This window comes from Rhipicephalus microplus, chromosome 1, assembly GCF_043290135.1.
Source record: "Rhipicephalus microplus isolate Deutch F79 chromosome 1, USDA_Rmic, whole genome shotgun sequence".
Taxonomy (NCBI): domain Eukaryota; kingdom Metazoa; phylum Arthropoda; class Arachnida; order Ixodida; family Ixodidae; genus Rhipicephalus; species Rhipicephalus microplus.
In genome coordinates, this window is record NC_134700.1 from 282,456,977 (window position 1) to 282,479,945 (window position 22,969).

The window sequence follows — 22,969 nt, forward strand, 5'->3', positions numbered from 1 at the left end:
GGTGTGAGAATCCCGATTTGCGGCCACTTCGTTTTTTTTTTTTCGCTCTGTGCGTTCTCGTGAAAAGTTCTCCCCGCGTAAATCTCGCACCCCCCAACTTAGCATCGCTTTTTTGGCTAAAAAAGTGCGAGGATTATGCGAGTAAATACGGTAGTTTGGGCAATCTTTTTTCACGATTTTAGGGCTCCGAAGGGGAGGTGGGGTGCAATTTATGCGGGGATTTCGCGAACGCATGCGAAATAAAAAATAATTAAATTGAAACACAAACGAAGTGTACATCATAATTTAACATAAATAGCACATACTTTAACCAGTCAGATTCGGTCAGGCGCAGTTTAGTCAGAATCACTGATCCAAAAGGTCCGACCGAGAATCATTGTCGTGACCACGTCAACACCCTCGCCCTCCCAAAGCGCGATTCGAATGCCCCATATTCTGGAAGCTCCTCTCGATAATGTTGGGAGAAACTGGTTCTCTCGATACGGCGACACCAGATGAATTAAGCATTTGTACGTAATTAAAAGGACCTCCTTCAACGACAGGAAACTTGTATGAGCAAGCATGCACTCTTCTGCTTTCTCTCGTACCGATCCCGTCGATCGTACTTGTCAAATGATTTGAGAATCGAAATATTTGACAAGTTGGAATTTGCTTCATATTTGTATATTCTAGTATTTTCAGACCCCTAAGTTTTTCGTGCCATTGTTTTATGCAGGGAACATAATGAAGGAACTGGAGACCAATTTGGATATGATAGAGGAGATCAGAGACTACCTCAAGGTCACCCGATCAAACCAGCTCATCTCCCTGAACTTTCTGAAGAAGCTTCGGATCATCCACGGCAAGGCACTTGACCGGACATAGTAAGCCACATATGTTGTCCTTCTTCTTTTTGTGGAGGCTGAGAGAGTTGTCAATCGCAGGGACGACATGAAGCAGCATGCTAGTTATTTGAGGCCCGCATGATTGTCAGCTCAAATGTGCAGCCCACTGTTGTGAAAATGCCACAGCATGCTGTGGCACAAGGAACAGAATGAAAATGTGTCGATTTGAACGTGAAACTGATTCTGACTTCGGTCAGCTTGTTTATAGACTGAATTGGAATGTGTAGGAACAGGCTGTCAGCGTAATCGTAAAGTTGCAGGATCTAGAATATTTATTTTGCAAAAAGAAGATCAACTTTATCAAGTAATGAAAGTCATGGAAAATAAAAGGTTTCATTGCAATTGAGTAAATAAAGCCCTTAGTTTTTGTTGCTTAAGTTTGTGTCAAGCCATTTCGCACCTAAAATTTTGAGCGATCTGAATGTCAGGTTTTGTGTGCTGCTCATCCCCCAAGTTTGTCGTCTGTATACATGTACAGTTGAACCCCATTATAAGAGACACTGACGTGAGAAGACACTGGTTAGGTAATAAGAAGCACCATTATGCCCGAAACGGAAATTGGGTTTGATCAAAAAACGAGGGGCCCCTCGTATCAGGAACAAGAACTCCCAGGTGCATGTCTCTTTTAAAGGGGTTCAGCTGTATTGGGTTATTGTTTATTCAAGATTTTGCACCTTTAATCTTATTTCACCTAGTTACTCCCTCATCGTCCTGGACAACCAGAACCTGCAATTACTCTGGGATTGGTCAAGCCAGCCATCCAATCGCACGCTCACCCTGAACAATGGCAGGGTGTTCTTCCACATCAATCCCAAGCTGTGCATCAGTCGAATTGGGGAGCTGAAGAAGCACACAAACATCAAGGAGTGGAGCGACCATGACGTATCGCCGCACACCAACGGAGATCGGGCAGCATGTGAGTGCCCTTTATGCAAGAACTAAAAAAACAAGCACTCGAAAACATGCTCCACACAAATGCATGTACGAAAAGATGCACATGTGGTCTGATCTCCACTTAATGATGTCTCGAGCTTTTCTCGTTTTCCTTTCGTGCTTTCATTGGAGTGCATTTTTCCCGCCTCCTAACAACGTACTTTTGTGACGCAGTTTCCGTGATACAATATGGCTTCTGATTTTGAAGAAGCAGAATAGGGAATTATATTCGGTGGCTTTATGAGTCAAAACTATTTTAGTGGAGCAGATGGACAAGCGTGTAAGCGCCTTGAAAGAGGACGAAAGCCTCGCGTTCTGATTGCGCGAGAGTCTGTGCCGCTTTTGCCAGCCTTGCTGTACGGTCCTTTTTCGTCGCGACCTCGTTGCGACTTTGGCACTTCAATAAACCTCGTCACACTCTGGCAAGAATATTAAGCACACTGTAGTGGGGAACTGTGCAACACACTTCACAACCTAGTGGTCTTTTTTGTGTGCCTAAAATGAAGGGCACAGATGTTTTAGCCTTTATTGAAGTGCGGTCACTATGGCTGAGAATCGGACAGTCATTTTTGAGCTTGGCAATGCAGTACCGTGGCAGGTCGCACAAAGGGCGAATTTCGGCAAGTTATTATACCAAGTTCAAAATAGACAAAAAATAAATGTGGTGGAGATGGGCCATCTCGCTGTGCCGATGAAATTTTGGCCTTCTGGTGTGCTCTCAAAGCGGTATTGAGACAAGATCTTAACAACCTGTCACAGGTGACTAGTGCCCGGGTCGTTAAAGCCTGCAGGACCTCTCAATATACTTATTTCTAACCATCCATCCTCCGTAGTGCCCCCTACCTAATTAAATCAATCATAGGTTGTCTTTATGTCCTGGACATCTAGTAGTAGGTTAGCTGTTCATGTGCAGCGTCGCTGAGTTTTCATTTCGTGCTCAACAACAATGCCCTCTTTGCACTTGCTACGATGTCACACAATGCTAATGATCTTTTTTTATTTCTAAACTGCTCTCATCTCTAATTTTCCTTAATGTCGTCTATAAGGTCGCTTGTAGTATTTTCACGTATGCACCTGTGTAAAATATAGCCGCATGGGAATCTTGAAGGTACACATCACACAATACGCTTAATTGTAAAACAAAAACTTCAGTGCAACAAAATTCTCAATATAACAAAGTAGTTTTGTTTTTTTTGCACATACGACTCTGTTATATCAGTGCTGTACTGCAGTTTCAGAACTACATGCATTTGAGTTTAAAACCCACAGCAGTGTCTGGTACCAGCAAGATTACGTGCTTGTTCGCAGTAGTCAAGGTTTGACTGATCTGATGCATGCGTTTTGAATGTTTTTTTGGGCAGTATTAAAACCTGTAGTGTCTTGAAGTGCAGTCATAGCAACTGCTACTGGTTCACTTATTATGCACAATGTTGGCCATTGCTTCTTGTCACAGGTGATGTTCACAAGATTAACGCCACGCTTAGCAAAGTGGGGAACAAGTTTGCTGTCATCAACTGGTCCTTGCAGTTCGAAGCAGTGATTTACGATAAGCGGTCTCTTCTTGGCTATGTGGTGTACTACCGGGAAGCGTAAGTGTTGAACATGTTTGCTTTTCGAACAGTGATAAATTGAGCAATGTTGTTAAAGCCAGCAGCAAGAAGAGCTTTTCTTTGTCATTGGTGAGATGTTCAATAGCCCCAGTAAAAATGTTGCCTGCTCTGACAAAAGACGAGCCGTTCGTCAAAACATGGCCTCGAGCAACTTGGTTTGTTCAGAATTGGAATTTGATTGTTAAAATTTGGGTAATGTGACGGGCACTCAGTATACAGAAGGAGGTCCCACGGTCAAAGCTTGCATTGGAGCCTTCTAAACCACTTTTTATCACCTCAAGTCTCTGTATTCCTGCGAGATTCTGTCTTGCTTGATGACAGGTCACATAAGAAGTGGTAAACCATAGTTAAACAAAGAAGTTTAGCCTCCAGTCACTTTTGTTCCCACACTGCTTCTTCTGCCTTTTTTACAGCCCGTTTCAAAATGTGACACTCTATGACGGTCGGGATGCTTGCAAAGGAGATGTGTGAGTATGGTTTCTAGTCTCTCTCTCTCTGTTTTTAGGGGGCAAAATGGATTAATCATAAAGTCTCTTGCATCTTTGGATTGAGGTCTAATTTGCGTCTGGAATTTTTATGATTGCTACGTACTTTTCTTATGAAAGATGAAAGCTTTATCAATATAACCTTCCGCTCTCCAAGTGTACAATATTCAAGTGAACACGTGCTTGGTTAACCTCCCTAGCTCTCCCCTTTGTTCCTCCCTCCTTCCTGTACAGAGTAGATCTGAAGAGAAAGTTAATATTGGAATTTTTTTATAATTTAGATTGTTTTATGTTGCTTTCGTGCAAAATTGTTTTTACTTTACAGTTTTTCTCGCAAGGAGCTTCAATTGAGAATAGCAGACTGGGCTTGTTGGTTTAACATAATTGCAGCTTAAGGCGCGAAAACGACACGGACGAAGAGAGACAGTACACACACACGGAGCGCCACTTCCAACAAAGATTTATTTCGAAAGAGCACAAAACATATATAGACACCGCGCGCGCCGTCACCGTGCCTTAATGCGCAGCCGCATTTAAGTAGCGTAACTCCTTTGGCGATAAAGAAATGGAGGCTACGCTAACGCACAGATCACCTAATTCGATTATTCTCTTGGCCTCAATGATTAGTCTTACTGATTTATCAGGGCTTCGGGCGACTACCGCGCAGGCGCTAAAGTTGGCGGAGAAGATTTTGAAGAAGTCGCGGAACTGCCACACAAGCGAAGGGTCGCCCCAGAATAATGTCAAGCTTGCTGTGATTCCTTATGTACACCGCGTATCCCATAATTTGAAAAAGATTGCCGAACAGGTTGATGTAAAGGTGGTCTTCTCTGCGCCGTTAAAACTTTCCAGGCTCTGCAAGATGACTAACCCCTTTCTCAGGAAAGCTCCGGCCTGCAATGTGAACCACCAGAACAAGTATGTAATTTGTCAGAAGGGTGTGGTCTACGAGTTCCCCTGTTCGTGTGGTAGATGGTACGTAGGCCATACCGAGCAATGCCTGAATGATAGGCTAAGACAGCATAATAACAACGTCAGGAATGGCAGAGAGGGCCACCTCGCAATTCACTGCCGGGATTGTCATTGCGTTCCTAACTTTAGCGCCTGCGCGGTAGTCGCCCGAAGCCCTGATAAATCAGTAAGACTAATCATTGAGGCCAAGAGAATAATCGAATTAGGTGATCTGTGCGTTAGCGTAGCCTCCATTTCTTTATCGCCAAAGGAGTTACGCTACTTAAATGCGGCTGCGCATTAAGGCACGGTGACGGCGCGCGCGGTGTCTATATATGTTCTGTGCTCTTTCGAAATAAATCTTTGTTGGAAGTGGCGCTCCGTGTGTGTGTACTGTCTCTCTTCGTCCGTGTCGTTTTCGCGCCTTAAGCTGCAATTATGAGCTTCAATTCTTATGCAGCTAGAGCTAGTTGGTCCTCAGGCCATGCTCGCTCAACACTACTGCCTGCTTTTAGTAAGGCTTAACGAGATAAGGCAACAGCCTTCGTGAGGCTGTGTCTGAGCCTAGTTAGTTTCCAAATGCTAAATCATCCATGTGGTGTACACTCAAAGCTTCATATGATGAACACAAATATAACGTATTGGTACTAATGAAGTAAGTGAACAATTGTTTTGTTATAGATACAGTGCTATGAATAACCATTCGTAACGAATTTTTAGATGTAGCGAAGTATTTTTGTGACTTTGTTATAATGATGTTTGAGTGTATAATTACATACAATAGGATTTTTTTCTTTTACCCTAACTTGCTTTGTGCCATGTCTATGGCCTCATTATGATAATCATGTAAAAAAATTTCTAAGTTAACTTGAGAAATTGTAGTTGATCTACTGTGTGGTAAGCAAGTGCCTAACCTCGGTTCCACACCGAACAGTTAAGAAATGGAGTACAATGCGTGCGACAACAGAGAGGAGGAGCACTGGCATTGTTGTGCTGTCACAACACATACACACATGCACGGCTTGCTTGCGGATGGCTAGAATGCCTCTGGAAGCATCATGCGTACGGCTGAAAAGCCATGAGGTCGAACAGTAATGATGCCCCATTCGATTGTATGTAACGTAAGTTCAATAAACTGTGTGTGATGTGTGAATTGGAGGTGTGTTACTGCATAAGCAGTGGCAAGGACAATCGGTCAAGTTGGCACACGTTCTTTTTCAACAAAATGTGGCACACACACAGAACGGACGCTAGAAAAGAAATGAAATATTCAACGTTAATGGTTCGTTTCTGCCAGATATTTTTTTTGTCTCTGTGTGCGTTAAAGCGCAGCCTAATCTGGGACGTGTTGCTTATGAGGTCAATGGTAGAAATGGTTCTTAAGGGTTTTTTGTTTTGTTTACCTAGTTCCAGCTTTTACTTTATAGTTTTTACAGCGAATGCTGATGTGAAATCACAACAAGGGCAGATTCTGGTGCCGTAGTTGTCAGCTTTCGCCGCAGGTGTCTGTAACCACTATTATGCGAAATAAGAAAAAGAGCACTCCAATAAATTGAAAATACCGAAGACAGATTGGGAATTGATTTAGAATTGAATCGGAGCCCTCCGCGTGGTAGCCCGGAACTCTACCACAGAGCTACAGCGGTGCTTGAAACTGATTGCATACTGATTCTATATGTGCCTCCTGTTGGATAATGAATCGCACTAACTTGTGTAATAAAGTGTTTTAGAACAGTGAAGTAACAACCAGGCATCACAAAATGTGAATTGTGTAATGAGTGGGTAATTGAATGCCCCAACTCATTACTAAAGCCTCTGACGTAATTCTTCATTATCGTCAGCCACTGCATCAACAACGTTGACATAATTTCTTACTAGTGTGTAGCAGGTACCATGCTTTTTCGAAGAATTGTGAATAATAGCATAGTGGGCACTTTGCCATGACACGAAAATTATGATGATTTATAGTGTAGTGGGCAACATGCAGGTAACGGATGTCACAAGCTTGATTTAAAACAAAGGCCGCTCTTCCAGCTTTTGCTGAGAGTGTGGTGTGCGCTCTGCACAGGCCTGTCGTCTTTCTTTTTTTTAACAGTTTTCCTCTCTCTCTACTTTAGGTGGAAGATGGTTGATGCAGAAGTAGGTGTTGATGTCCAGATCATTGCACACCTAAAGCCGTTCACGCAATATGCTGTCTATGTCAAGGCCTACACGCTGTTCACGACAACCTCAACACAAGGGGCACAGAGTGACATCTTTTACTTCAAGACCCTTCCTGCATGTGAGAACACTTCATAGTTACAATCTCAGCAGCTGTTGCACTGGAAACGAAAAAGTTTGCTTCTATTCTTGTATACGTGGTGCGGTGTATACTGTGCTGATCGACAATTTCCAGCGGTGATAATATAGCATAGGGATAGCTGAATATTCGAGCATTTCAAGTATTTTAATGAATACTTCAGTTCCAGCGTGATAATATAGCATAGGGATAGCTGAATATTCGAGCATTCCGAGTATTTTAATGAATACTTCAATGTTTTAATATGCTTCCACGCAAATTAAAATTATTCTAAATGAATAAATAGATGTGCCATCGACCGCATGTAACCACCGTTAAAAAGTGGCTTCACTGTAGCATGAGACTGCTCTGCCATGAAACAACCTTGTCAAGGAAAATCCTCTCTGCCATGAAATCACACGTCAAGGTTAAAATGTTTGTATTCACTGCACCTCAATCAATTTCCTTTTTCTTAAAGTTTAAAAGCATTAAGATGGCTAATATGCACTAAGTATAGCAAATTTTAAAACTTGACCTGTTTTACTGCTTATTATGTAGACCCTGTTTCTATTCAAATCCTGCCAGTGTTTGAATGTGCTTCAACTTCTTTAAACCAGAAAGGTGATCCTCGTACATGTTTATTGTTAATTCTTGAAATATTGTAGAAGTTAGTTGGGTTTTCTAAAATATGCAATAAATACTACTCCCACCATTTGGTTCAAAATTACTTGAAAATTTCTATTTACTTTGACATTGAATTGAACTTCTAGTTTGTTATTCATTTATTCCTAGTGTATTGCTTCAATGTGAGGCACAGCTCAACAAGTTTTTGTGCATTGCATACTTGTTCTTGTCACTTCTTGTCAACAGGCCAGTTCATGCCTCTGCACAGTGCAAATGGCTTAGGGAAGCTAAGAAACAATCCCCACTGAATGAATTCAGAGAGCACCATTGCCATTCATTTATTTATGCATCCTTAGCACGTGATATGCAGCACTGTTTGATGTGATTGTGATGAGCTTTAAGATAGCAGAGATTTCCAATGCTATTGATGGCACCAAACATGACATGGTTAACAAATGGGCTCATGATCCAATCCTAAATAGCATTGGCAGCAAGTGGCATGGCATGCATAAAAGATTGAGTAAGGGCTGTTGTGAACATAACATCCACTTTGGTTTGGTTTTGTAAAGGAGGCTGGGTGAGTGCAATTCATGCCTGCAGAAAAAAAAAAAAACTAACTGGAAATCAGGAAGAACACTTTTGCGAAACCTGGAAAGGAAAGGTGTGACAACCACACTAATCGGCAAATTACAGCTATGATGGTTTCCCCTGCATACTGTGCAGTATATGTTCAAGTTGACTGCTTTGTGGTCCATAAAATTGTGTAATAAAGTAAGTCACCACAGAAATGTTTTCTGCATAATAAATATGTGCCATTAGTGCATATTTATTTTCAAAAAGCACATTAAAAGCTGCCTGTGCTTTTATAATCATTGGAATGGTCTCTGCAAAAAAAAAAAAATGTTACTGTTGGATTTTTTTGCTCTCTAAGCAGTGTTGCTTTTCTTGGTTCTATTGTGTTTCAGCACCAAGCCAGCCTCAGAACTTGAAAGCACATCCTGTTAAAGACTCAAAGCTTCTCATCAGCTGGACGCCACCAAAGCACCCCAATGGGGATGTACGGTACTATCGGGTAGTGGGCATAGCCCAGCCCAGTGCTCCTCAACACCAGTACTTGGGCGAGAACCGGGACTATTGCATTGACCGTGAGTAGCGTACTTTTACTGTTGGGATTATTGCCGATAGGCGCCCCCATTGATGTGTGTGTGTGTGTGTGTGTGTGTGCGCAAGCGTGTGGATAAAAATGCTGAGTTTGTTTCAGAGTTTGTTCTGAGTTTGTTTCTTCTGAGTTTGTTTAAAAAGAGCAGTTTCAGAGCTAATAATAAGGTTCAATAGTCGATTTTACCAGAATTTGCCGAGTGAGTGCCCCCCTCCTTTGGTGAAATATAATTGAACGAGATTTGGAGGGAGGGCCCTTGTTTGGTTGCAGAAAAAAAGTTCAGCATGGTGGCGGAAGACCCTCCAATAAGAATGCGCACCTGTTCTTATAAAGAAATGTTTTGTTGAACATGCGTGCACTTACCGTTCTACGGAACCAGAGGGATTTCTCCTGTGAAATTTCATGTGTTATAGCAAGTGAGGAGTAAGGTTTCTCAAGTGTTAGACAGTTGGAACAACTGGGAATGCAGCTCCAAGGCAGCACACTATACACGTACTAAAAAATCATGCACATACTCAATGATTCCCAAAACTTGGATTTCTAGGAAGAGTGCAGCTACAACATTGTGTAGCTGAGAACAGGCTAAAAAAAAAAAATCATTGAGTGGGTCATCGACACATACTTCAAGTCTCCAGGAAAAAAAAAATAAAGGAAAAGGGCACTTTCTTCAGTAGGGGCGCTTGCTTGGGACTTAACATTAAATATTTTACGGGTATATTGCACATACCATTCAGCAGGCAGTAAGAGGGCTGTAAAACACAGCACTATAATCAGAGCCCTCCTGCATTTGACTGCCACAGCCAACCCTTGATTCGTGTCTGGCACGACTTGGTCTGAATTATTTTAAAGTGGCTTATTTAAAGTGGCTAAAGTGCACTACTTGCTCAAAAACCTTTAAATTAAGGTTACGTTATCTGCTCTTAGAAGTAAGTAAAAATTAATACAAGTGTCTAATTGTCCACTGGGCTAAATTTTAGCTGTGATTCATTTAGTAGGAGTTCGATCGTCGCTAGCATCACACGAGATGATTGAGTGACACTGTATCTGTCTTTTACTTGCCACAGTGACTACTTGGTGTTGTAGAGGGCACGAGTTAGTTTCTTGGCTATTGCAGTCGTTCCAGTGAGGCTTAATGCACAGCGCTTTGTGTTCATAGAAGGATTTTAGATGGCCAGAAAGAATCCGCCATTGTGGTGGCTCTAGCTTTGTTTCGGGGTAGTATGTGCCACATCTAATTTAGTTTGCGTGTTTTTTGTTGAGCGCAGCGGCACTGGGAATTCGGGGCAAGTCGGATGGCAAAGATCCACTAGCCCCCACACCGTCAGAGCCTGCCGAAAAACCAATAGTCAAGTCCCCTGACAGTTCGCCTGCCAAGCCACCATCGAATGACACCTGCCCACCGTGCCTGTTCCCTCAGGACCGTGAGGTCAATGAAGAAGAAGTTGAGGATCGGGCAAGCTTTGAGGACGCCATACATAACGTTGTCTTTCTGAGAAGGTATGCACTCTTCTAAATTTGGGAGAATCGCATTAGATGCTTTTCACCATTACAACAATCGCAGTGTGATATTTTATGCAGTTGAAGAATTCAGCAATACTTTAGCTGCACCTTGAAACTGAAGGTGTTTAAGCAAAATTCGCTGTCGTGTCTGGTAAGGGGTCTCTGTAACAACACATAAGGAGCCCTCAGTTTTTCCTTTCTCTTGCTTCAGACCAGACCCGATTGCTGCAACAGAAAGGCATAAGCGCTCGTACCTGCAAGGAGGGAGTGAGGCAGGGCTTGGCAACGGCCTGGAGGGAGAGAGTGCAAGTACTGCGGAAATCATCACTTCCCCATCGCCGCTGTCTCTGCCCTCGTCGGCGCTCCCTCCGACACCCTTGAGCTCACCTGCTGCCGCAGTTGGCTTACAAAACGGAGGCTCCTCTGTTAAGGAGATGCTGGACGTCTTCGACGCGTGCGGCTCGTCTAACGGCAATGCATCCTCATCGGAGCACCACTTTTGTGCCTGGGTGTCTAATCAGACACAGATGCTGCAAGAAGGGCTGCACCACTTCACGGATTACTCAATACGGGTGAGTGCGATCCAGTGAAAGTTCAACGGTTACGGTATAGAAGGGTATAGGCGGGCTAATTGGTGTATATTCATAGTGGAATATTGTGAGCATAAACTAATGGATCGCAAAGGAAGAGACAAACGAGCACAGACTGAAACTTGGTTTATTGAACGAAGACATTATGTACCAGAAAGATACATTCAAAGGTGTTATTTGAACGTCAACATGTAGCATGAGGGAATGTCCACTTGCATAGTCCTCTCCACTGCCTCGTGTTAGTGAAAGATGGTATGAAGAAAGCACGATCGATGTCATCACTTTGTTGCTGATGTGGGGCATGCAGTGTTTAGTTAAGCACAAAAAAAAAAAGCTGCAGAACGAAAAGTAGAAATTACACTACCATAACCAAATGAAAGCAAACAGAGGAGCTTGTGATTGCAATTTCTGCTATTTGCTGATCGATTCCAAAGGTGGGTGCACATGTCAATGTCACCCTCAGTAACACAACACCTCAATTATGCTCTCAATAACATGTTTCTAGAGAGGGGGAGAAATTAAAGCATTAAGCTTGTCCAAAAGTTGTTTTGAGGCAGAACAGCTGTATTGAACATCAGTTATTTTTCATAGATTTTGTCATGAATTGATCTTATTGTCCACGGTTCATGGGTCATGGATTCGTTTCCCCACCACTATAGTGGCATCTCGGTGGGTATGGAATGCAAAGAAGCGTGTGTGCTTAATTAAGGTGCACATGAAAAAAAAAAAAACAACTCAAGTTGTATAACTTAATCCAGAGTTTCCAGTTTAGCTCTTCTTGTAGCTAATAGTTATATTTTGTCTTGACATTTGTTACACTGTATAGTCGTTTTTACATGTTCTCAACTATATTACATTGGTGGCCACTGACCATAGCTTAAGGAGGTCATTCCCGGCTAGTAGTGTTGTCTGGCATTTCAGTGCCATTTTTGTTTTTGTGCAGGTCCTTGCTTGTCACAAGAAGTTGCTGAACCGGCTCAAGCAGCCTCTCTACGATTGTGAGACTGATTCAAAGTTTGAGAACGAGCCAATGTGTTGCAGCGTGGAGTCCCTCACACGGATCCGCACACTTCCCCTCCGTAAGAGTCATCGTATATTTCGCGTTTTGGAGAAAAGATCACTGAAACAGGATTGATAAACATTGATCATTAATCGCTTATAAAAAATGCCACCACATAAATGATCGTAACTCCACATTGCAGCCAACAACAATACAGTGCCTCGTGGCAGAAGGGAAACATTGTCAGATGTGCGATGTCTCTGTATAGGATACATCAATGAAAATTTATCATTGTTGTGCATGCGTTTACGAATAGCACACCCTTTTTGACTGAGCTACCTGATAAATTGTTGTTGAAATGTGGTTTACCGTTCATCTGCACATTACCTCTTGCGTTTCATAGCATAGCAGCTTATGGGGCGCCGTGTCTTTGTGAAAAAGTGGTATGTTGTCAATTGTGTCCATTTATTCGCTTGCACCTCTTGCTTCAAATGCAGTGATACCGCTGAAAGATTTTTATGTAGCACTTCATTGCCACGATAAGTTGGTGGATTTGGGTGGTATAAGTTTAGGAAAAAGTTGAACTTGAATATTGTTTTCTTTTTTGCGTGGTACAGCTGATGCAGACGATATCGACAGCTCTTCAGTGGTGGTCCAGCACGAAAATACTACCACTTCTGATGGAAGCGTCGGCGGCCTCTTTGTAAAGTGGGCGCCACCGCCAGACCCAAATGGCTTTATTGTGTCTTACCAAGTCGAGTACAAAATGGTCAACCAAGAAAAGGTTCGGCACGTTTCATTTCTTTCAAAGGAACCTTCAAAGGAAATCAAGAGGGGAAAAAAATTGTTTCTCGGAAAACAGCTCTCAATAATCTGTTGATGTCATCTCATTTTTCTCTGGGCATTGAAAGGACGCCTTGCACACGTGCGTCCTGAAGAGTGCAGTTGGGTTTGACATTATCACTTCAGCAAAGCTGTTGCCCCTCTTTTCCTTTATTATTTTCTTTCCTCATTCAGTGGAACATTCACCTCTCGCCACATTACTCAAAATCATAGAATGCTAACTAGTTGAAAAAAAAAAAAAACTTGATACAAAGTGGGGTGCAATTTTTGGGAGTTTAGAATAACTATAGTGACAAAGAAAAAAAAAAGAAACAATTCATTGAGCAGAGTTGATTTCTAGGAAATTAAGATTACGTAGCAAAATAGTCATTTGGTCTAGTTGTTAAAAGGTTGATTGTGAATGCAAGAAGTAGGATGCAGTACATAACAGCTCTTGGAGAAGAGGAAGGCAACACAAGTGCACACTTTCTACTGGAAGTTTATTGAAGAGGCAACACATGTATGCCCTACAAAAACCAAAAAGTCGGTATAGTCAGTCGTTTTGACTATACGAGTTCGCACACCATGACGTGTTATGCATCTACTGGCTCATTACTAAAAATTACTGGCTCATTATGATGAAGGGTCAGCGTGGACGTTGCCCTGTATGAAACAGAGCCAGTCGAGTGCGGTACGACAGTGCAATGTACTCAGCTTCATCACTTCACAAGATGAATTCATTGTGGGCATCTGAATACTGACAATTCTTCAAGTACTATTGCAAGTGCGTAAGTAGGATGATGGCATTAGAATGCTAACGGAATTTCCATGTCAACAGCATTGATGCTGATGCACATTGGGAATCTGTGTTGTTACTATCGAAGTACAAAAAAGAACAATAAAAAATAAAGACTAGATGCTAATTTCTCATGCTGCTGACAGTTACTGTGGCTTTCCTGATGTCATAATTAATGTTTGCGTCATCCTCATTTATATTTTTCAGACAAAAATGTAAGCCATCTAGTAAGTACGCAAATTGCTTTTTGAAGCAAAACAAGGAAGGCTTCCAGTGCTGGACTTCTGTGTAGCACTAGAGAATCTTGACGCTCTCTTCTGCATTAACATGTAGCCTCACTTGAACCAATCGGTACCTTAGGTTTGCTGTGCAGATGAAAGCAGGGACAACAGTAGTCGTGACATAGACCCCGTTTTCATCTGTGCTGTGAACCTGAAATTATGACCCAACCTGTCCAGTCGACTACGCTGCTTTGGAGCTAATGGAACAAGATATGTTCGATATTACTTTCAGTAAATACTCGTATTTGAAATTAGAATATTTTCTGTGTGAAATATGGACATTGAGAATAGTTAACTTAGGGATTACTCAAGATCTGTTATTTGCAAGGCTGATGAACAAAGTGGATGTTTCTTTCCTCTTCTTTTCCAGTTCAAGCCGTTCCAGTTCTGCGTCTCCCACAGCGAATTCTTTAGACATGGCGGGCGTGTTATTCATGGTCTCGCACCGGGTAACTACTCCTTCCGTGTGATGGCTTCATCGCTGGCTGGACCAGGAAACTGGACCCGTCCAGTTTACTTTGTCATTGCTGAACGCACGGGTGAGCTATAGCTTTTCACCACAACTTCATTGGGCTACTTTACTGATAGGCACTAAACTTGGTTATCACACTTGAAGATATGGGGATTGGTGAAGGGATTGAAGATATGGTGAGCGTTACGACATAATGGCGAGAAATGGAAACTGTGTGATCATTGTGGATTTATAAATTTAAAGGAAAACGAAGTAATGTAATATAACCAGTATCAAAATTCTGAGAAGGTAAAAAGAGATGTGGATAGATGTGATGGTGAATTGGAAAAGAAAGAAAAAGAAAAGTGCTGTCGACTCTTGTGAAGTGGAGCCTGAAGGGACCAGGGAAACATGTTTCCTTTAACGGCAGTTTACTTTGTCGAAAGATGAACAGGTGTGCAGAATACAAGTACTAAGCCTAGTCATGTCAGAAACAATTGTTCAATTTAAGCGGTCATTCCATTTAACCGATTTTCATTTACTGAGAGTCTACTGTACTTGAAAAATGACTGTCTGGTATAAAATTATCTTATTAGTGGTAGTGAAAAGGAAGTTCTAAACAGTGACATGCCTTGGTGTCACTAGCCAGAAAGGGTCACTAATGTCACTTAGTGTCACTAGCCAGAAAGGTTATGTGTATGAGTAGTTGACGTAACAATGATCAGATATCTGAAGTCTACATGTAGGCCGGCTTCTGCTGTGATGATAGTGCTAGTGTCTGCTGATAGAATGCTGCCATTACACGTTTGGTGGGCCTGTCCATAAAGACTGCTTTAGGTTGTATTGTGATCAGCTGCTCACAGATGGAACTAGGGTCTTTGAAAATTTTTACTTGAGGTCGGAAAGAGGGGGCCTTTATTCATATTGTGAACAGCCAGAACCCAGAATGTAATGCAAGCATGACCCACTCTCTCTCAGCAAGCACTTTTCTGTGCACTGCTATACATTATTCTGCTTTGTGCAAAGAGCAGAGAAGAAATTAACTCTTTCTATCTTGACCAGGATGCGTACAGGTCCTTGAAAACCCTTGAATTTGAAAAATTCCTTTTCAAGGGTTTTTAAGGCCCTTGAAAGCCCTGGAAAATTTTTTTGTCCTCGAATATCCTTGGAATTTTCTGAGCACTTCCAATCGACATTGCAGCCTCCTTAATGAAGTAGATTGTCATCAACCTAACAAATTTTTCATATCAGAAACAGTAATTTGGCATGAGTGAATATGGTTTCATTTTTCGAAACTCCATGGGGAATAAAGTTTCACTGCTTCAAACCACAAACAAACGAAGAGAGAAAATCGTAACACTTTTTGGGTGCTGACTCCTTCCCTATTGCAAAAGCGGTGAAGCAAGTGATGCTAAAGTTAGCTTAGGTGCAGACTAGACACGTTTTTTATAACTGTGATATGCTCGTATATAAGTGCAATAAAAATTAGTCATTTATGGAAGTTCTAGAGTAACAAAATTTCAACAGTGCGCAGGCCCTTTTAGTCCTTGAAAAACCTGTGACCGATCCTGGAAAGTCCTTGAATATCCTTAAGTTTTCGCTTTGCAGGCCTGTACCAGCCCTGTTCACATTGCTTCTTATGTTGCACAATACAATATCGTCACGAGGTTGTGATGCTGACGAAGGCAGAGATGGCTCGTCCAAAATGAAACTGTTTGTTTGGCCGAACTTGTGGCCTGCAAACTGAAAGTCGGGTTATAGCGATACACACTGGCATTGATAGCGGCGAACAGAGTGTTGGCCGTCAATCAAGTGACAAGTGGTGATGTGCATCGGCTTTTATACATGTGCCGTTGAATATTCTAGCTTTATCGCCAGTGGCCACGTAAGTTCCAGAAGAATCTGTAACCTTTGCGTTGTGCGCGCAATCTTGACAGAACGATCTGCAACAATGGAGAATCTTCTAGAACACTGAGTCGCGGTTTCTGCTGACAGTCGCTGAGAGTCATTGTGGACATGAACCGAATACAGAAAAAGCGAAAATGAGAAGTGCTCGTGGCATTGTAATGTAGTAAAAGCTTGATGCTGCTAAGAATGATTGATTTTATTGATATGTGGGGTTTAACGTCCCAAAACCACCATATGATTATGAGAGACGCCGTAGTGGAGGGCTCCGGAAATTTCGACCACCTGGGGTTCTTTAACGTGCACCCAAATCTGAGCACACGGGCCTACAACATTTCCGCCTCCATCGGAAATGCAGCCGCCGCAGCCGGGATTCGAACCCGCGACATGCGGGTCAGCAGCCGAGTACCTTAGCCACTAGACCACCACGGCGGGGCGCGGCCAAGAATGAGCTGTATCTGTGGTTTAACCAGTGTGCAAGTCATTTGCTTGTCTTTCTTGTTTTTACAAGCGTCCTTTTCCTTGTACATTTGCTGCTCAAACTTGAATCTGAACATTGTCCTGTTCTTTCTGCTTTTCCCGTTTTGTTTCTTCTCCCTCTCTCGTGTGCTTCCTGGTAGAAGTGATCTCCCAAGGAGCCATAATTGCCATCTGCCTGGTGGTCGTGGCCATCGTGGCCGCAGCTGCTGCAGCCATGTGCTTCATCTACCAGAAGAAGAAGTGAGTGTCTCTTTGCACTACTGATCCCCTCTTGGCAGAGTTCTTGTTCGCCGCCTCAACCTTGTCAAGTTCAGCTTCATTCTCCAGAAGTGGCGACATTTTCGGCTGTCAAAATGCCACTATAGCATCGATGCATCTTGCATACCATTGAACCTGCATGTATGTATCGAGCCAACATATAACTGTGCAAATGGTAAATTCCAGGTTGAAGCGAATTCAATGTCAATAGCAATTTGGTCGAATAATTTTTAAATGAATATGGATAGTGTATATCACTAATATAAATAAAAATGAGGGTAGTGATGACCCAGCTAACTTGCACAGCATTTCTTTTTTTAAAGTGAAACGAGGCATGTGCGAATTTCATTCTTCTAAGTTCAAAGGAAGTGGAAGCAACTTTGAATAGTAGCAAGATTTGACTTTTGCTGGAATGCAAGAGATAACTTGTAAAACATGTCAAATTTAATATTTACGCTACACTGATTATATACAGACGAGCCCACATATAACGGCTCCACTTAAAAGGAACTTTTGCTTAAAACGAACAATATCCGCGTGACCGTCAAAATATACATTGGTTCAATGGCACAAAATCGCACTTACAACGAACGTCTCCGAGCGCCGCTGATCGGTTACAGTGAATGGAGTCAGCGGTCTGCCGACTTCCCGGGAAACCAATTTCGACACCACCGATCAGGCATCGGCGAAGTGCCCATACATTCCTATTGTTAAACGACGACCCTGCCTCCACGACCCTCTAGTTGCCGCTCTCCCCAACCCATGGAGGAAGGAAAGCTGTTTCCTTCCTCCATGCCCCGACTGCTTTTTGTTAGGCACCCCTCTGTCCTTTGTCCTCCCCGCTTCTCTGAGCACCCCGCATCGCCAGACGAGGCCCTTGTTTTCACATTGCCACCGATCTTTCGAAGACCGGTCGGCCATCTACCCTGTTTTTTATCGCAGGTACTGTCGTTGGCGTCGCCGGCCTGGAGTGACCAGACCATTACCAACATCGACGGCCACTGACTATATCCAGTATTCGGCATCTAGTGCACGCGCGTACGCTACCCCACCAACTCTGACAATTTGTGATTTGTTTCGTGCTTAGGACTTGTTCTCGCTCACTTCACCTTCGACTCAGCATGCCTTCCGCGTGCGTGCGGAAGCACGAAATTGGCTGTTAGTTTGCGCAGAACGAATCACAAAATATCGAAGTTCGTGAGGCCACGCCAACCCGCCGGCGCAACAAAACGATTTTTCACCACGGCCGCCGATTCTTCGAACACCGCTGCGCACAAGCACTCTTTCTAAGTTTTTTTTACGTGCCTCGGCAAACGAGCACCCTGCCGTTTTAAATGAACTCGAGACCGCCCTTATTGCTTCTGCTCTTCGAAACACGTGCATCACGGACTTTTTGGGGCAAAAAAAAGTTTGCGTTTTCACTCGCAACTTTTTTAAAAGCTGTGTTTCATTTACTACAAACTTGGGGGTACAGCGAACGGATGCTGCGTCACGCTCAGGTTTGTTATAAGCGGGCTCGACTGTACCCAGTATAACAGGCATTTAAACTGAAAAGATTACGAATCAATGTGAGGATGATATGGTCATGTAACATTGAAGTGGGGCTTTGCGGCAGTATGGATTTTTTTCTGGGTAGTTGTATTCACCACGTAATACGCCGCCACTGCTATGAAACCACCTTTACAGAGGGTTACATGTTGAGTAATATATCCTTATTCGTTCACTATCAAACAATTTGAAATTTCCAATAATATAAGTTCGAACTGAAAAATATTTGTGTACTGTAATAATGCATTTGCTCAAATATTCAAGGTCATCCAATATTCTCACAAGCGCAAAATTGTGCGTATTAAGCATTGTATAATCTCTTGATTATATTTTGATATATAAAATATTTTATAAATTGAATTACTTGTATATAGAATGTTCTGTGAGCTTCTTCAGAATCAATATATCTGGTTTCGAGTGTTTAACATTTGCAGGGGCCATCTGCACAAAGTATTCACTATGCGAGGGAGTTTGTGGGACGTTACAGGAGAATAAGGCAAGCTGCGGTTTGCTTGACTTGAAACATTTTGAGAACCTATCATTTTTGCGTTACGGTGAAATTCCAAGCAAGCTTTATACAGTTAGAAACAGACTTAGCCGAGCTTTCCTATCAATTCGTTCCACTCGTGTTCTGAGCATTTTATGCTCCAGTAGACCTGGACCTCATTTCCTTGATAACAATGTTTCGCAGAAGTCCAAGTGCTTGACGTATAGAGCAATTTCATGTCCCTTTCACTTCTTCATACGGTCTTCATCTTTCTGAGGGATATACGAACTGAAAGATTAAATGCACCAAGGTCCAACCTTTTTTTCTGGGAGAATGGAATTGGTTATAGTTGAACGCTGCTTTAACGAAATTTCCGCTACAACAAAAAATTCACGATTCCCCGTCAGCAGTCCATAGGAATCAATGCATAAATATTGTCGCCACAACGAACACTTTTTCGTCGATCGTCCCGCTTCAACAAAATTTTACGGTGCAATTCCAGGCTCATATACTTATTGCTATGTAGTAAACCCAATCTTTAACATTTTGATGCATTTTCAGAGCCTGAAAATGCATCAATGAAGTCTAAAACACGTGCTAGCACCAGCAGAAACAGCCGCTATTCAGCCAGCATGGGCGCCGCCATTGCTTGATAGCGATGACAGTGAGACTGCCCTGCTTTTGTTTTGCCACTGGCTTGCTTTTGAGCCGCAGATGATCCGAAGCTGAAGCTCAGTGGCTCAGTTCATGGTTTCCTTCTCGCAGCTGCTGGGAGAAACCGTGGCGCGATGCCTTTTCCAATTCAGATGCTAATCATGTTCGTGCTTGGCCAGTGTAGTAACTAACCAGAGCTGCTGTTAGTCTGCATTATCAACAAAATCAGCTAGTCGTGAGTGATGGATGATAAGAATAGCATAGAATAATGCAAAAGTCGGTGCTCCACGATACCCTGCCTCCATCTCGGCGTTGTCGGATACTTTTTACGGTAGACAGCTGCTGGTGTTAACATGTTAATGTAACTGTTTGGTTTGTTCACGAAAGCGGTTTAAGGCATTGTTTCAGCGTGCTTTTCACCATGGCCTAGCTATGCATGTGTGAGAATCACGTCGTGACGTTGCTGGGAAAGAATAGGAAGCAGCGAACATTTTTTGAATTTCGAGAATAAACGTTCCTTTGTTTTGCTAACTCAGATCAGCGATTTTTTTTCCGATTTCACTACAACAAAATTTTTTTCGCGCCCTGTCAGTTTCGTTGTAGCGGGGTTCGACTGTATTGCATTATCATACACTTCAGAATCGAGAGCAGTACATATGTGCACTGGTGATTGCATGTTTACTTTTGCTTGTTGTATTTGTAGTTCTTACAAACTATTTGATGTTGTTGTTTGGTTGTGCATCTTATGTTATGTTTTATTATTAACACCGTAAAATAAAAAAAAACAATCTTGCAGACGAAACCCAGAGGTTCCCAATGGGCTTCTTTACTCTTCAACTAATCCGGAATATGTCAGTTCAGGTGAGTACTAAAACAAATTTTCAAAATACTTGGCAGTGCTTCCAGTGTTGCTCAAGTGCGGCTAAAGGCACTTCATAACTTTTCTATTAACATTTTTTCACAAACAGCTGCAGTTCATGTTGCTAAAATTAAAAAAAAAGAATTTACATTGAAATTGATGCGAGTCACAGAACACACAAAAAGCAAGCCATTTGTGGAAACAAGTGAGCAGTGTGCAAGCATCAGTAGTGCGCAGCCCCAACACATATCAGGACGCTTAATTGAATTTGTAGGAAAGAAAAGCAGCTGAGTTTTGTTAATAGAATGTTTAATGAGGCTTTTGCAAATAGTGAATTTTAAGCAAATTTGAAGCAAAAGAATAGTGAATGAAGCAAATTTGAAGTGAATAGTGATTGGGTCATATAATTTCAAATCGAATTTAAATGGTATATATATCACATGTTATGAAAAGAATGGGCATATTTGTAATGACCTAACTAACCTGTACAATATGCATATTCTTAAAATTGAAACAAGGCCTGTGCAAATGCCTTCTTTTTTAATATTTAATATAATAGAGCATATAAGCTGGTATAACAAGCTTTTATGTGTCAAAAATAATGAATTCATGTGAGGGCGACATGTTTATCTAACCTTGAAGTGGGGTTTCGCGGCTGTGGGGATTTTCAATAATTAGGTGTTTTCGCAGCTTTACTGAAGTGAAACCACCTTTACAGGACTTACTTGCGGACGAATATAGAATTGGTTCAATTCGAATGCTTCGAACTTTTCAATGATTCAAATTCAAATCGAAGCAAATTCGAATACTGTACTATTCGCTCAGATATTTGAAGCATTCAAATATTCGCACAAGCCTGCCTTTAGCACATTGGTATGTCACTGTTACTGTTTACTGTTTCACTAATGACATTTCTTGTAGCTGTCCATTGAAGAATGGGGTTTAATATTAATCTATTATTTGCCAGTGTTCTTGCTTGTGTTACCTTGCTGTGTAGCTTAAGATGAGATAAAATGCATAAAAAGGTGCCAGATATCAAAACCTTGGAAATAACAGGCAAAAAAATCTACTGTTACAAAAAATACAAAACTTGAAAATACAAAATTCATTCAATACACAATGTGTACAAACAAGCAGTATCGCTTGGAATCAAGACAACTGCGTTACAAACATGCTCATCAGTGTTTTTTCTGCTGTTAAAGAAATAAAGATGCTTTATGAAATGGTGCATAAAAGTATGACCAGATTTTGTCTGTTGAAACAGTCACTGTTGAGCTTTAGACCCATCTTCTTTATTGCAGTGTATGAACCCGATGAATGGGAAGTGCCCCGCGAGTCCATTCAAGTGGTGAAGGCATTGGGCCAGGGCTCTTTTGGCATGGTCTACGAGGGGCTCATCTACAATTTGAAGCCGGAAAAACCAGAGACGAGGTGTGCCATAAAGGTGAGCGTCCCATCTTATTTTAGTGCCTCCACGTGTCTCGCTGTTCGAGCAGATGAGGTCGAAGCCGATTTTTTCTACGATTTTTTCCTATCTTGGCATTTGAATAATTTAACAATGTAAGTAGTGTGTTCACAGTGTACAACCCTGTCACAGATACTTGTTTTTCGGCACCTGGAAGTTCAGGAATAACGTGGGCCCTCCTAACAAAGTGCTAATATTGATAAACATGATGACTTTCACTTTGAGTTGGCCTTTTGGGGGGCCATCTAGAGAGAGAGGGTGAGAAAAAAAAAAAGAGATAAATTATTGTCAAGGTGGGATTCGAACCTGTGAAACCACTATCTCAAGGCTAGCGCCGCAACAACTCAGCTACCCACTCAGCTATTCTAACAAAGCCTAGTGTAGTGTTGTATAGTGGAGTATATCAAAGGGAAGTGAGGAAGAGGAGAGGAGTTAGGGGAAGAGGAAAAGGACGAAGATAGAACGAGTACAGAGAGAGAAATAGAACGGCGAAGAGAGAAATAAACAAAAATATAAAGAGATAAGAAAGATAGAAATAAAAAGAGCAAACATAGCCATGTATAGTATAGTGTAGTTAGGGATGGATCGAAAGAGGCGAGAAGTAAAAGCATGATAGCCAAGCCAAGGCCAACTAGGTGCCCACTGGCTATGCGGCGACCCAAACTGTGCTAATTTTATTACTTAACGGATGTTACCATTCTGTGGTTCAAAGACCGCAACGCCAATCTACTCATGGGGGTTCATTTGAGAACAAGCTCCACGGAAGTTTTCCGCTTCCCTGGTATGTTTAAGCTTTGCACAAACCAACACCCCTGAAGCTGACTCAGCAAAGTGGCAAAACGTTCACCTGCTACATAGAGGACAGCGTCGACCTTTGGCAGTGTGTCATCCCGACATAGAAGGTGGCATAAAACGTGTGGCACAGTGACTGTAGTCTCTGATGATGCCT

At 42.2% G+C, this 22,969-nt stretch overlaps 1 protein-coding gene across 2 annotated transcripts in view; it reads left to right on the forward strand.

Annotated features, from left to right (window-relative positions):
- LOC119185245 (insulin-like growth factor 1 receptor) overlaps nucleotides 1-22,969 on the forward strand; it is a 111,214-nt gene that overhangs the window by 65,208 nt on the left and 23,037 nt on the right. For both annotated transcript variants that reach the window (XM_075896154.1, XM_075896161.1), the window contains exons 8-21: nucleotides 716-863; nucleotides 1,580-1,800; nucleotides 3,271-3,406; nucleotides 3,841-3,894; nucleotides 6,981-7,144; nucleotides 8,731-8,910; nucleotides 10,190-10,421; nucleotides 10,636-10,996; nucleotides 11,958-12,093; nucleotides 12,632-12,798; nucleotides 14,284-14,452; nucleotides 16,890-16,989; nucleotides 20,493-20,557; nucleotides 21,857-21,999. In XM_075896154.1, coding sequence (XP_075752269.1) covers nucleotides 716-863; nucleotides 1,580-1,800; nucleotides 3,271-3,406; nucleotides 3,841-3,894; nucleotides 6,981-7,144; nucleotides 8,731-8,910; nucleotides 10,190-10,421; nucleotides 10,636-10,996; nucleotides 11,958-12,093; nucleotides 12,632-12,798; nucleotides 14,284-14,452; nucleotides 16,890-16,989; nucleotides 20,493-20,557; nucleotides 21,857-21,999 — 2,276 coding nt within the window. The remainder of the gene's footprint in view (nucleotides 1-715; nucleotides 864-1,579; nucleotides 1,801-3,270; nucleotides 3,407-3,840; nucleotides 3,895-6,980; nucleotides 7,145-8,730; nucleotides 8,911-10,189; nucleotides 10,422-10,635; nucleotides 10,997-11,957; nucleotides 12,094-12,631; nucleotides 12,799-14,283; nucleotides 14,453-16,889; nucleotides 16,990-20,492; nucleotides 20,558-21,856; nucleotides 22,000-22,969) is intronic.